This window comes from Geotrypetes seraphini, chromosome 9 (genome assembly GCF_902459505.1).
Source record: "Geotrypetes seraphini chromosome 9, aGeoSer1.1, whole genome shotgun sequence".
In the NCBI taxonomy this organism is placed as follows: Eukaryota; Metazoa; Chordata; class Amphibia; order Gymnophiona; family Dermophiidae; genus Geotrypetes; species Geotrypetes seraphini.
The window spans coordinates 164,273,206-164,289,173 of NC_047092.1; the positions used below are offsets into that span (position 1 = coordinate 164,273,206).

The window sequence follows — 15,968 nt, forward strand, 5'->3', positions numbered from 1 at the left end:
CACACCTTGAAGGTGAGACAACCAGCGAAGCTGGGGAGCAGTGGCGTCGTTGTTTGGTCTGCATTGACAGAGTCGATACTATAGAAACTTGTGACACTTGTTGGGAAGCGGATGGCCTCTTAGTTGGCTTCCCCATGCCGGAATGTCCTGTGATGATGATACTTTTGATGCCGAAGGCTGGCACCATCCATGCTCGCATCGAAGAACTGCTCCCGACAGAAAAAAGGGTGTGAAAGAGAGAATTATTTAACAAATAAATCAAGAAAGTGTTACAGAAGAAAGCCACCAACTTTTGAAAAGGCCAGTAGCAAAAAACGTAACTACTGTCGAAGAAGTTGCCGGCACAGACAGAAGCAGTCTTTGACAGAAAAGTTATCTTTTTTTTTTTTTTTTTTTAAAGAAAACCCGTCAAGAAAACAAAACTGAAGTTAGAAAAAAATGAATATAGAAAATAAAAGACACGAAATGGGAAGGTAACAAAATCTGAACAGAATTCAGAGAAAAACGAACTTCTTTGCTCTGCGGAAAACGAAGAAACTGAAGGGCACGAGCTGACGTCAGGCAGGAAGGCACTCGCGCATGTGCGGTGCGGGCAGTCACAAAGTTTTTTCAAACTTAAAGTGACAGTTCACTCGTGAAACTGTCTGTACTGGCCTCCGTGGATGACGTCACCCATATGTGAGAATATGCTGACTGCTTGTCCTAGGATAAAGAACTTTATCTGCAGTCATCTAATATACTATGTTAACTAATTTGCTCCTTGAGCTCCTTCTATTATTTATGCTTTGCTTTTGCCTTTGTAGTGTCGTGGTCATCTATCTATGAGTATTTTATGTATCTTGCCTGCAATCTAATAGGCAGTTGGAGCTGCAATATTTTATTTTTATTTGCTACTGACTACTACACTCAAATTTAACTCAAATTTACTAAAGAAAGAGGGGAGAGAATGCTGAGACACTCATTTTCAAAAGTATTTCAGGTTTAAAATTTTTGAAACCCAACATTAACATTTATTAGAATGTGAGAAAAGGGCCATCTGGCCTACATCCTGCCCCTTCCTTTTAGCATATGGTTACCATATTTTGAGAAGGGAAAACCTGGACACATGGCCCTGTCCCGTTCTGCCTCTGTCCAGTTTAGTCTCCAGCCTCACTCTGTTCCGCCCCAGCCCTGCCCCCAGAAAGCCTAGTCTCTTCTTCCCTGACCTCCGGGCCAATCTAGAGGGCCTCGAGCATGTGCAGATGTGTGTGACGTCATCCAAACATGCTCAGAGGCTCTCCAGATGTGGTCGGAGGACATTGGAGCTTTCCAAAATCCAGACAAACTACTGGGTTTTGGAAAATCCATCCATGCACCTGGACAGTCCTCTAAAAAGAGGACATGGTCTGGGTTTTTCCAAACACCAGGTAACCCTATTTTGGCATACTCTGGATCACCAATTAGGTGCTTCTTTTTTGGCTCCCAACTGGTGGTCTGGGATATGGAATATAGAACAATGAGATATACTGCATTTTCTTGGTTCCAATTTAATTTTAACAGAAACCAAATTTGTCTCCAAACAATAAGAGAAGAAACAATCCAGTAATTCCTCCCCCAAGTTGTACTAAATTCTGACCTACTTATAGAAAATTTTAAATTTATTAGGGAGACACTGTTGCTTTAAAATGATCATACCCATTGTTAGTGTTTTCACTGTTGTGTTGACTGAGGGCTTTAATCAGCAGAGGGAGCCCAAAGTACATATAATCACACTGTCTGTTTCAGAGCCTAAGAAAGTTTACAGCTAGTTTATTAAGCAAGCTAATGTAATACAGTGGAATAATTTTGTAGTGGAAAATTCAGTTAAATTTCAAATAAGGATACAAAGGTTAGCCAATAACAGTACAGAGCAGAAAAACTGTTCATATAGGAGAAAGCCCACAAGGATTGAACCTCAGACAAATCAGGAAACAGCACAGATCTAGGCAAAGCAACCTCATCATAGCACAGAAGAAATTTATTTGCTCTATATAAGATCCAAATGGTCAGATCCTTGCTGCCCTGAGATGACATTAAACATCTCACTCTTTCCCTGGTTATCAGCAGCTGTATGTTAATCTGCCTCAAATCTACCTGAATGTCTTCAAATTGTTCAGGATGCAGTTGTTAAAATATCACACAATGTTCCTTGGTTCAGTCATTTGTTCCTGCTTCAGGCCTTAATTCACTGGTTTTCAGTACTTTTTAGAGTTCATTTCAAAAATCTGCTTCATACCTTTTGAGCATATTGCAATGATCAGTTGAATTATGTATGCAACTCTTTCTTATGCAAAGAGCATCAGATGGGTTACTTTATGTAAAATATAAAAGTTTCAAGGGAGGTCAGAACTGGAACTAGCTTCCACCATGAAACTGTTACCAGAAAAAAAAAATTCAATAAGTCAAGCCAGGCCAGAAGTTTATTTTGAACCAAAGGATATACTGTAACCTAGATGCCTCAAACAAAAACATAGGACAATGCTCAGCATCAACTACCTACAGGCAGAGGTAAAAAGAAGATTGCTAAAAAGAAAATTATTAAGGCAAGTACCTAAATAGGCACATCACTCTTGAACCTGTGGGTCGAATATCTCTGATCGTGAGATCTAGAGTGGAGAGCCACCTTTACATTTTTTTGCTCTGCCTCCCCTCACTCTGGGCTGTCCTGTAATTCCTCAGTTCAGATCAAAACAGATGGTCAGCCCTAGAGAAGAATCATAACAGGGAGGGGAACGGGGGCTCTCCCCAAGAACCACGTCTATTCTGCTCATATCATAACATTTAACATTTTAAACCTGTGGGACATACCTAAGCAGACCCCAGAATCTAGGGCAGGACAGATGAACCTGTTGAAAGTACTGAAGATCCAAAGGTTATATGCAATTTGGCTGCTACATCCACCCTTTAAAACAATGTGAAAGTAAGGAGGGAGGACCATGTGGCTGGATCAACAAATTTCTTCAGGGGAAAGTGCTCTAGACTCTGCCCAGGAGGATGCTACATTCAAAGTGGAATGTGCCTTAATGATATAGGAAGTTGCTTTCTGCTATCGAAATGGTCATATAAATCCACCAACACAAAGAAATGATACGACAGTCCAAACTTATTTGTAATTTCCAGATAATGAGCTAACGCTCTATGAACATCCAACAATTTCAGAACTTTGTTACTCTTCTAGGACCCTGAGGGAGTGAAAGCTGGAAACCATACTTCCTGGTTGGTGTGAAAACTGAATACTACTTTGGCAAGAAAGGAGACTATCCACAGTAATACCCAAGTCTCTGAAATTCTGAGAAAAGGTTCTCTGCAGGATAAAGCCCGTAGACATCCAACATGCTGATGTGACCACCACTAAAAATGCTGTTCTGTCAGGTCCATCAATGACGCCTTCTCCAAAGGCTCATATAGAGCTCTAGTGAGAGCCCACAGAACGAGATTAAGACTCCATGTTGGAAAAGGTTGATGTACAGAAGGATGCAGATGCAATGCTCCCTTCAAAAATCTGGACTCACCTGGGTGAGAGGCCAATGTCCTTTTATTAGTCTGGGATCGGAAGCATGAGAAACCCACTATCTGTGCTTTGAGGGAGCCAACCCCTAGGTCTTTTTCCAGCCCTTCTTGAAGGAATGCTAGAACCACAGAAGTTAGCATTGTGACCAGGTTCTCACTCTTCTGTGTGCATCAGCCCTGGAAACTCATCCAGGCCTTTGCATAGGTGCCCAATGTTGTCTGCCTCTTGGACTTTAGGAGAGTTGCAATCACCACTTCCGAATAACCTTTGTGTGCTAAAGCTGAATGTTCAAGATCCATGCTGTAAGATCAAAGAGCTCCGGATCCTCCAGGGTGATTGGGCCCTGTGAGAATAACCCTCTTTAAACGGACCAGATCTGCATACCATGGATGCCTCAGCCAGTCTGGTGCAACAAAAACTACCAGTCCCAGTTGTGACATTATTCTTTGCAGGACTCCCTAACATGGGAAATGGAGGGAATACATACAGAAGACTTGCTTGTGGCTATGGCTGAACCAGAGTGTCCAGGCTGTCACTTCCTGGATTGTATTTTTGACTGAAAAATGGAGCTGCTTTCTTGTTGGCTGCTGATGCTATCAGGTCAACATCAGGTGCTCCCAATGCTGTCGAACGCTTCCTGAGATAAGGGTCCATTCTCCGGGATCCAGAGTCTGCTGTTTGAGGAAGTCCACTTGCACATTGTTAATTCCCACTACTTAACATAACATTCTGCTTATATACCGCAGGACCGTGAAGCTACATGTGGTTTACAAAAGAGAACGTTGTTACAACTGAATAGAATAACTTAATTTCCTATATACCGTATTTTCACGCATATAACGCGCGCGTTATACGCGTTTTTACCTACCGCGCATACCCCTCGCGCGTTATACGTGTGAGCGCGGTATACAAAATTTTTTTTACATAGTTCCCACCCCGCCCAACGCCCGATTCACCCCCCCCAGCAAGACCGCTCGCACCCCCACCCCGAACGACCGCTCGCACGCGCTCCCACCCGCACCCGCATCCACGATCGGAGCAAGAGGGAGCCCAAGCCCTCTTGCCCGGCCGACTCCCCAACTCCCCGACAATATCGGGCCAGGAGGGAGCCCAAACCCTCCTGGCCAGGGCGACCCCCTACCCCCACCCCGCACTACATTACGGGCAGGAGGGATCCCAGGCCCTCCTGCCCTCGACGCAAACCCCCCCTCCCTCCAACGACCGCCCCCCCCCAAGAACCTCCGCCCGCCCCCCAGCCGACCCGCGACCCCCCCTGGCCAACCCCCACGACACCCCCACCCCCCTTCCCCGTACCTTTGGTAGTTGGCCGGACAGACGGGAGCCAAACCCGCCTGTCCGGCAGGCAGCCAACGACGGAATGAGGCCGGATTGGCCCATCCGTCCCAAAGCTCCGCCTACTGGTGGGGCCTAAGGCGCGTGGGCCAATCAGAATAGGCCCTGGAGCCTTAGGTCCCACCTGGGGGCGCGGCCTGAGGCACATGGGCCCAACCCGACCATGTGCCTCAGGCCGCGCCCCCAGGTGGGACCTAAGGCTCCAGGGCCTATTCTGATTGGCCCACGCGCCTTAGGCCCCACCAGTAGGCGGAGCTTTGGGACGGATGGGCCAATCCGGCCTCATTCCGTCGTTGGCTGCCTGCCGGACAGGCGGGTTTGGCTCCCGTCTGTCCGGCCAACTACCAAAGGTACGGGGAAGGGGGGTGGGGGTGTCGTGGGGGACGGCCAGGGGGGTCGCGGGTCGGCTGGGGGGCGGTCGGAGGTTCTTGGGGGGGCGGTCGTTGGAGGGAGGGGGGTTTGCATCGAGGGCAGGAGGGCCTGGGATCCCTCCTGCCCGTAATGTAGTGCGGGGTGGGGGTAGGGGGTCGCCCTGGCCAGGAGGGTTTGGGCTCCCTTCTGGCCAGATATTGTCGGGGAGTCGGCGGTCCTTCGGGGTGGGGGTGCGAGTGGTCCTGCCGGGGGGGGGGGGGGTGTATCGGACGTCGGGGGGGGGCATCAGGCTTTCAGGATGGGGACAGACCTTCAAGGGGGTGAACGGAGAGTCGGGACAGCGCACGGAGAGTCGGGGCAGTGCACGGAAAGTCAGGGCGGGTGAACGGAGAGTCGGGACAGCGCACGGAGAGTCGGGGAGGGCGAAAGGAGAGTCGGGGTGGCCAGAGGAGAGTCGGGGCGGGCGAAAGGACAGTCGGGCTGCATGCGCGGTATACCCGTGAGCGCGGTATACAAAAGTTTTTGTACATAAAATCGTGGTTTCTGCACGCTATACCCGTGTGCGCGTTTTACACGGGTGCGCGTTATCTGCGTGAAAATACGGTACTTGGTGAACAAGTTTGTTTTCAAATGCCTCCTGAAATCTAAATATGTGCTGGAAGTAATGATTAAGAGATGCAAGTCTTTGTTCCAGGATGCTTCCTGATAGGATAAGAGACGTTGGTGGAATTTTTAAAATTTACATCCTTTTACTGATGGCAAAATGAAAATGGCATGTGAACATCTAGTATGTTTGCTAGTTGTGAATGAAAATGAACTCGTGAGGTAACTTTGGGTAAGACCAAACACGGTTTTATAGCACACCTGAACTTAAACTTAAATCGAGCCTCCACTGGCAACCAGTGAAATTTGCGAAAGACAGCAGTGACATGGTCTGACTTCTTTAGATTGAAAATTAATCTCACCACTGCATTTTGGACAATGCACAATCTCTTCAAGTTTTTCAATGTTCTTGCCAAGTAAACAATATTACAGTAGTCCAACTGACTTAGGACCAGGGTCTGAACCAAGAGTCTTAAATAAGGTGACATCAACATATGCTCTGATTGAGCAGAGCTTCCATAGAGTATGAAAACCCTCCATTACCAGATCATTCACCTAATTTTTCATGGTCAGATTCTGGTCCAAGATTACACCTAAGATCTTAATGGTTGAGTCAATTGGATATGTCATGTTGTTTATAGTCAAGATGTTTCAATGTAATTTTGATGTGGGGAGGCGAGAAAAAGTTGTTTTTTCTGAATTTAGTTTCAGTCTAAATTCAGTCATCCATTGTTCCATTAGTCTAAATACTTTTGTGACAATGTGGGTGACTTGAGAGAGAGAATCTAAGATAGGAATCATAAGTTATGCCATCTGCATAACTAAACAGCTTTATTCCCAGATACGTTAGCTTATCTCCTAGTGAAGACATATCCACTGCCCCCTCGGAGCCTCGAAACATGAACAGGGCAGGAAAACACAGCCTGCGTACTGATACCCTGAGTGCTTAAACCTGTGACAAGGTCAGAAGGCAAGCATGCTCTCAGGGAAACAGCCCCCAAGTTCTGATTGTAGCACACAGCAGGCTAGCTCCACAGGTCCAATTGAAGCTTGCTCGCAGCTGCAGTCTGGCTCCACAGAAACTTCTTCCTTTCTCAGGCAGTGAACCCCTCCAACGCACTACTAGTTGGACTATCTGCAACTAACTTACAAAGATTGCAATGAATGCAAAATACAGTAGTTCACCTTCTGAAGAACCTAACTATTCATGACCCCTTCGCTCCAGCTCTGTCTGCTGTACACTGGCTACCCATCCAGAAATGTTGCACCTTTAAAGCTCTTACACTAGCTTTCAAATTCTTTGACAGAATGGTCCCATCCTACATGGCAAAAGAACCAGCAATCTATATCCCCAACCGACCCCTGCAATCACAAGCCAAGAGAAGATTCTCCACCCCATTGGCAAGTATCCTCCTTCTGGAAAATGCCTGCAAACACTCCGTACACTTCTTACCCAAACTATGAAACACAATCCCGCCAACCATCCGATCACTGACGGGTCTAAGCTTCAGGAAGGCGGTAACGACTACCTGACTCTCTTAAAGACACCCAAACCTCTAATTCTACACCAGCAAAGTTATACTGTCTCACTGTATGTGCCCTCCCATTTGACTTGTAGCTGTAACTAAGTCTCCATGCATGCACCCAACTCCAAGCTACACAATTTAATTTAATTTAATTCTTATATACCGCTAATAATAATAAGATCTTGTCTCCCTACTACATGTACCTTCACCTAGAGTGCCTTAAAATTGTCCTTTGCATTGAATGTATTTGCCCTATGCAACGAATGTATTGTATTTGTACTTGCTATACTTATATTGCCTTATTGTTTGCCTTGCTACTGTGCTCAATCCCCTAAACATGTATTCACTCCTACATACAGTACATAGGAATTATCCCACTGTAGCCGTTTATCCCTTCAATCGGTTGTTATGTTTATTTGCTATGTGTGGATTTGTAACTTTGTTGCTATCCTTCCACTATGTATGCAAAATTGTAACCTGTTCTGGGCTCCTCTGGGAGGATAGGCTAGAAAATCGACTAAATAAATAAATAATAAATAAAAGGGATCTCAAGGTACAGAGGTCAATGATAAAAAGACAAACATGTGAAAAAATAAGAAAAAGAAGCAGAGCAGATCAGAAGCACTTCTGCATGGTTTGCTTGCAGAAATAAAAGCTGTAGGGGGGGGGGGGGCTCTGTGTTCCTCAGCCATGTGGAAAGAGCAGAGGAAAAAAGTATGTGGTTTTCTGCAAGACCTGGTTCACTGGTTGGGATAAAACACCTATTGATTCCAGAAGGGACATAACAGAAAATAACCATAAAACAATAAAAAAATTTGACAAGAATAAAAAAATGTTACATTTTAATCTTTAAATCAATTAAAACAAATACTTTACTTGGTCAATTCATATACATACTTTTTAAGGATTGTTTGATAAAAAGATGGTATTATCTGAGCTCTTACGGTTAAGGCTCAATTGACTTGACCCCATAAGGCTCAATTGACTTGACCCCATAATAAATAGCAGTCAAAGACAGGATACAACAGAAGATAGCAGCAAGGCAAGACAAATAAAATTATAGTTATTCTAATAACCATAAGTTTACCTATGGTTAAAAAATTGTATTATGAATGACATCAAGAGAAGTTGCTTGACCTATTAATAACAAGAAAGTCAAGAAGCAGAGATAATCACACATACCAAATCAGCCAATGGAAAGCCAAGCAAAAGTCACAATTACCAGTGTATGTATTCACCTCAAGTAATTCAATCTATCATCAATATACTATATCAATACCAAGCTTTTATTAAAAGCTGTTACTTACTCCAGTTTTATCACACAGACGTAAAGTATGAAAAGATCCCACAGCAAACAATTCTCCATCAGGAGCCCAAGCAACTGAAGTTACAGGATACTCATGAGACTGTGAACTGAACAGTGGACGACCATAACTGTCCCAGACCTAAAAAAAGATATGCATATTCAGAATCAAAATATATTTCCCTAATTGAAAATGCAGTCAGAATAGCTATAATTTTATTACAGGATTTCTGTGTGAGAAATCCAAAAAGGTGTAAATTTGTGTATGTACTCTTCACAAGTAAAAACACATAGGGGGAGGGGAGAAAGTATAAAGTTATATTAAGGTTTGATCAATTGATAATATTTATATGAAATTCTTGCAAAGTTATCATGGAAGAAAGACCACAATTAAGATAAGTCACTTTTGTAAGGACACAAAGCTAAACTATTTATATATTTAAACAATATCGTTAGTAGAAGTAAGATCTGGTGAGGAAACAACACTTAAAGCCTAAGACTATGAATTATAGGAGTCGAAGGTGGTGTTTCTGAGGATTGTTAAAATTTGTAGGATGAACTAATTGGATGAGAATTGAAGATGGAACAACTAATTATTGTTCTATGAATGCAACACATTGATTGATTGTTCTCATTTAAAGATAGAATTTAAAAAAACAGTGCTTTATGTCAATAAACATTTAAAACATGTATAGCATAGCAGCAATGTAAACCAACTTGCTGAGTGCAATAAACACTAACATCAAGGGAGATAGAGGCTTAACAATGCCCTTATGTATACAAGACAATCTTATATTTGGCCATCTGGCTGACAGAACTCCAGGACTGGAACCTAGAAATATCCGAGGCAGAAAGGCAGGCATAATTGAGGAAACAGAGGGCAGGCTATACAGACTCCTGAGAAGATTAACAGAAAGAAGATTAACAAGGTAAGAACCTAATCTTCCATTCTGTTATATCTCCTCAGGAGTCCATACGTATGGTGACATACCAAACAATGGCTGATTTCTAGGAAGGGACAGAGGACCTCTGTGCCTATCTTGGGCACAATGAAATATAAGGAGTATCTGCCTGAGCCCGATTCGTCATCAGGGAAAGGCCCTATGATGTGATTGTCTAAGAGCTATTGAAGCATGGCTCAGATCTTGGTCTCTTTTTCTGACATCCTGGCTGGAGAGTCCAGAAACAAATCTGGAGGGAGATGGAGGAACTCAATCTTGTGCCCCTTTCAGATGATGTCCAGCATCAATTGCTCTGAGGATATCTGTTCCCACTCCCTCCAAAATGCTGACAACTGCCCCCCATTATGCAGAGGAGCAGATCAGAGGCTGGTGTAATTGGAACTGTTTGGAGTACAAGGTGACATAAAAACCAGAGGGCTGCTGGCATCTGGGATTGCCATAGTGCTGCTGCCTGTACCCCTGGAAATATCTATGGGCAGAGGAGCTCAAGTTATTTTGGCGAGAACGATGGGAAGGACAAAAATTGCTTTCACTCCCCCAGGAATGTGACAAGGTCTGCTATTTAATGGTGATTCTCCGCACATATAGCGTGCATATAATTTGCATGCAATTATGCTGAGAATCTCCCATAAAAGTCATTTCCACTACAGGCACCTATCAACATGCTGGATTTTATTGGCAAGTTTTGAGAATCCAGCTCCGTTTAAGTTCTACAATTTTTATGGTTCTTTTATTGGATAAAACTAGACAACAGATTTGCCTGTCTTGATACAGGAGACAGAGAGCCCAAAGAGTTGTGGAATTACATCAAAATTGTAATTAGTGATGAAGCAAAAAAAACACTCCAGAAGAGAAAGAAAGCCAAGAAATCACCTTGGATCTCAGAAGAATCCAGAAAAGTAGCAGAACAAAGAAGACGAGCAAAACTTTCTGGCAATAGAGAAAAAGGTGCGACTAAACATGTAAGAACATAAGAACATAAGCAATGCCTCTGCTGGGTCAGACCTAAGGTCCATCATGCCCAGCAGTCCGCTCACGCGGCGGCCCAACAGGTCCAGGACCTGTGCAGTAATCCTCTATTTATACCCCTCTATCCCCTTTTCCAGCAGGAAATTGTCCAATCCTTTCTTAAACCCCTGTACTGTACTCTGCCCTATTACTCCCTCTGGAAGCGCATTCCAGGTGTCCACCACTCGTTGGGTAAAGAAGAACTTCCTAGCATTCGTTTTAAATCTGTCCCCTTTCAACTTTTCCAAGTGTCCTCTTGTTCTTTTATTTTTCGAAAGTTTGAAGAATCTGTCCTTCTCTACTCTCTCTATGCCCTTCATGATCTTATAAGTCTCTATCATATCCCCTCTAAGTCTCCTCTTCTCCAGGGAAAAGAGACCCAGTTTCTCCAATCTCTCAGCGTATGAGAGGTTTTCCATCCCTTTTATCAAGCGTGTCGCTCTCCTCTGAACCCTCTCGAGTAACGCCATATCCTTCCTAAGGTACGGAGACCAATATTGGACGCAGTATTCCAGATGCGGGCGCACCATCGCCCGATACAATGGCAGGATAACTTCTTTTGTCCTTGTTGTAATACCCTTCTTGATTATGCCTAGCATTCTATTTGCTTTCTTAGCGGCTGTTGCGCACTGTGCCGTCGGCTTCATTGTCATGTCCACCATTACCCCCAAGTCCCTTTCTTGGTTGCTCTCATTCAATAATATCCCTCCCATCGTATAGTTGTACCTCGGGTTTCTGTTTCCAACATGCAATACTTTACATTTCTCAACGTTGAACTTCATCTGCCATCTCGCCGCCCATTCCCCCAATTTGTTCAAGTCCCTTTGCAATTCTTCGCATTCCTCTTTAGTCCCAGCTCCACTAAATAGTTTTGTATCGTCCGCAAATTTTATTATCTCACACTTCGTGCCTGTTTCTAGATCATTTATGAATATATTAAATAGCAGCGGCCCGAGCACTGAGCCCTGCGGAACACCACTCGTGACCCCCATCCAGTCCGAGTAGTGGCCCTTCACCCCTACCCTCTGTTTCCTACCCGCCAACCAGTTTCTGATCCATCTATGTACGTCTCCGTCCACTCCATGGTTCTTCAGTTTCCGGAGTAGACGTTCGTGAGGCACCTTGTCAAAGGCTTTTTGGAAATCAAGGTATATGATGTCTATGGGGTCTCCTCTGTCCATCCGTTTGTTAATTCCTTCGAAGAAGTGCAATAAGTTCGTTAGGCACGATCTCCCCCTGCAGAAACCATGTTGGGTTGTTTTCAAAAGTTCGTTTCTTTCCAGATGTTCATCGATGTGTTCTTTAATCAGTGCTTCCGTCAGTTTCCCCGGAACCGAAGTCAAACTCACTGGTCTGTAGTTTCCCGGGTCACCTCTTGATCCCTTTTTAAAGATGGGCGTGACATTGGCTATCTTCCAATCCTCCGGGATCATGCCTGTTTTCAAGGATAGGTTGCAAATTTGCTGCAGTAGTTCCGCTATCTCCTCCTTTAATTCCTTCAGAACCCTGGGATGGATTACGTCCGGACCCGGGGATTTGTCAGTTTTAAGTTTTTCTATCTGCCTGTGTACATCATCAAGGCTCACTTCCATGGATGTTAATTTTTCTGCTTGATTTCCATTGAATATTTGTTCAGGTTCCGGTATGTTGGTTGTGTCTTCGTTTGTAAATACAGACGAGAAGAACATGTTGAGTCTTTCTGCGACTTCTTTCTCCTCCTTCACCGCTCCCTTCCTGTCTCCTTCGTCCAGCGGTCCTACCTCCTCCCTAGCTGGCTGTTTCCCTTTAACATATCTGAAGAACGGTTTGAAATTTCGTGCCTCCCTGGCTAGCCTCTCTTCATACTCTCTTTTGGCTTTTCGAACCACACGGTGACATTCTTTTTGATACTTCCTGTGCTCCTTCTGGTTCCCTTCAGTTTTGTCCTTTTTCCATTCCCTGAATGAATTTTTCTTATTGCCTATCGCTTCCTTCACTATTTTAGTCATCCATACTGGGTCTTTTGTTCGACCCTTTTTGCACCCCTTTCTGAATCTGGGGATGTGCAGATTTTGTGCCTCGCTCACTGTGTCTTTGAAAAAAGACCAGGCATGTTCTACTGTTTGCCATTTTTTGGAAGTGTTCCTAAGTTTCTTCCTTACCATTTCCCTCATTGCTTCATAGTTTCCTTTCCTGAAGTTGAAAGATGTCGCTATGGTTCTCTTTCCGTTCGGTATGCCTACTTCAACCTTGAACTTGATCATATTATGATCACTGTTTCCCAACGGTCCCACTACTTCCACTTCCTTTGCAGGTCCCCTTAGTCCATTTAGGATTAAATCCAGAGTGGCATTTCCTCTCGTCGGTATCTCTAACAAGCTGCTCCATGAAGCAATCTTGTATAGCCTCCAGGAATTCTGTCTCCCTAGCGCATCTTGAGCTTCCAAGACTCCAGTCTATCCCAGGATAGTTGAAGTCTCCCATAACAACTGTGTAACCACTTTTGCATTCTCGCTTCATCTCGGCATCCATTTCTTTATCGCTATCTCCGGTTTGCCCGGGTGGACGATAGTATAGGCCCATCTTTATTTCATGCCCTTTCCTACCCGGTATTTTAACCCATAGCGATTCCAGTTTGTTGATCATCTCCGCTGTGTCCATTCTTGTCGATTGTATGCTTTCTTTTACGTATAGGGCTATTCCTCCTCCTTTCTGACCTGACCTATCCCGGCGATAGAGCTTGTACCCCGGCAGTGCTGTATCCCATTTGTTTTCCTCATTCCACCACGTTTCAGAGATTCCAATGATGTCTATGTCCTCTGCATTGGCCATGGCTTCTAGCTCCCCCATTTTGTTTCTTAAACTCCTTGCATTAGTATATATGCAGTTTAGATCCTGGCATTTTGTCGTCTTCATTTCTTTTCCCTGTGCTTCAGTCTTTGGTGTCTTCTCTTTTGCTACAATCTTTCTAACCTCCTCTTCTGGGTTAGTTGACTCCTGTAATTTGTCTCTTGTTTCTTCCCTGCCTTTTTTCCCCTTAGTATCTTCACGGGATACCTTCTTCCGAATCATCGACGCTAGGTCGACTGTCGGCTTTCCCCTTTCTCTTAGTTTAAAGCCTGTTCTATTCCTCTCTTGACGTTGTTTGCTAGAAGTCTTGTTCCCGCCACGCTCAGGTGCAGTCCATCTCTCCTGTAGAGCTTGCTCTTGCCCCAGAACGTTAAAGGATAAAGGTGAGCCGGTTGATATAGTGTATCTAGATTTTCAGAAAGCTTTTGATAAAGTTCCTTATGAGATGCTCATGAGAAAATTAAAGAGTCATGGGATAGGTGGCGAACTTCAGTTGTGGATTAAGAATTGGCTATTGGATAGAAAACAGAGGGAAAGATTAAATGGTCATTGTTCTCAATGGAGGAGAGTAAACAGTGGAGTGCTGCAGTGGTCTGTATTTGGACCAGTACTATTTAACTTATTTATAAATGATCCCCTCTAGGAATTCAAGACAAAGTTAGACAAGTTCCTGCTGAACCAGAATGCATGCAGGTAAGGCTAGACTCAGTTAGGTCACTGGTCTTTGACCTAAGGGCCACCGCTTGAGCGGACTGCTGGGCACGATGGACCACTGGTCTGACCCAGCAGCGGCAATTCTTATGTTCTTATGTGAGGTGATTAAATTTGCAGATGACACTAAGGGCTCTTTTTACTAAGGTGCGCTAGCGTTTTTAGCGCGTGCTGCAGATTAGCGTGCGCTGCCCCACGTGCTACACGTAAAAACTAATGCCAGCTCAATGGTGGTCTTAGCGTCTATTGCGTGCAGCAATGCATCACGCGCTAAGCGCACGCTAAAACAACTAGCACAGCTTAGTAAAAGGAGCCCCTAAACTGTTCAAAATTGTTTAAAACGCATGCAGATTGTAAAAAATTGCAGGCAGACCTTAGGAAATTGGAATACTGGACATCCAAGTGGCAGATGAAATTAATGTGGACAAATGCAAAGTGATGCACAATGGGAAGAATAACCTGAATCACAGTTACTGGATGCTAGGGTCCACCTTGAGGCTTAGCGCCCAAGAAAAGGATCTGGGTGTCTTCGTAGACAATACAATGAAACCTTCCATCCAATGTGTGACGGCGGCCAAAAAAGCAAACAGGATGCTAGAAATTATTTAAAAAGGGATGGTTAACAAGATTAAGAATGTTATAATGTCCCTATATCGCTCCATGGTGTGACCTCATCTGGAGTATTGCGTTCAATTCTGGTCTTATTATCTCAAGAAAGATATAGTGGCACTAGAAAAGCTTCAAAGAAGAGCGACCAAGATGATAAAAGGGATGGAACTCCTCTCGTATGAGGAAAGATTATAACAGTTAGGGTTCTTCAGCTTAGAAAAGAGACAACTGAGGGGAGATATGATTGAAGTCTACAAAATCCTGAGTGGAGTAGAGCGGGTACAAGTGGATTGATTTTTCACTCTGTCAAAAATTACAAAGACTAGGGGACACTTGAAGTTACAGGGAAATACTTTTAAAACCAATAGGAGGACATATTTTTTCACTCAGAGAATAGTTAAGCTCTGTAACGCATTGCCAGAGGTTGTGGTAAGAGCGGATAGTGTAGCTGGTTTTAAGAAAGGTTTGGATAATTTCCTGGAGGAAAAGTCCATAGTCTGTTACTGAGAAAGACATGGGAGAAGCCACCGCTTGTCCTGGATCAGTAGCATGGAATATTGTTACTCCTTGGGTTTTGGCCAGGTACTAGTGACCTGGATTGGCCACCGCAAGAATGGGCTACTGGGCTTGATGGACCATTGGTCTGACCCAGTAAGGTTATTCTTATGTTCTTATGTTAGTATCACAAATGAACCAAGTGTTTCAACATCAAGTTTGGCAAGACAAAGAACGATATCTAAAGGATATTTGTCCGAAAATTGAATCGGAACAAGTAAACAGAATAACCAGATTAGTGTATCAGGAGGTTAAGAGATTGCAGCAGAAATGCCAGCCTCGATTGGGGATGCTTAAAGATGCCAATGAAATGATATTGAATGATCGAGAAAGCATTAAAAAGAGATGGAAAGAACATATGGAAAATCTATACAAAAAAAGGCAATGAAGATAACATTGGGGAATTTGAACAGGAAACTGACACCAAAGAAGAACCAGATATTTTAAAAGAAGAAGTCATAGCAGCAATTAAAACTTTATTGAAAAACAAGTATTCCAGTTGAATTAATCAAAGACTCAGAAGGTGCTATTATGGTCCTCACTTCACTGTGGGCCTCTTCTATTAAACTGCGTTAGCAGTTTATAGTGCGGCAAGTGTCAGGAGCAAC

At 43.9% G+C, this 15,968-nt stretch overlaps 1 protein-coding gene across 6 annotated transcripts in view; it reads right to left on the minus strand.

The window, feature by feature from the left end:
* Window positions 1–15,968, minus strand: part of IFT80 (intraflagellar transport 80) — a 166,646-nt gene that overhangs the window by 97,544 nt on the left and 53,134 nt on the right. For all 6 annotated transcript variants that reach the window (XR_004540679.1, XM_033959223.1, XM_033959221.1 and 3 more), the window contains one exon: window positions 8,691–8,828. Coding sequence is in view for 5 of the 6 variants with exons in the window: in XM_033959223.1 (XP_033815114.1) it covers window positions 8,691–8,828 (138 nt within the window). In the remaining variant the exon portion in view is untranslated. The remainder of the gene's footprint in view (window positions 1–8,690; window positions 8,829–15,968) is intronic.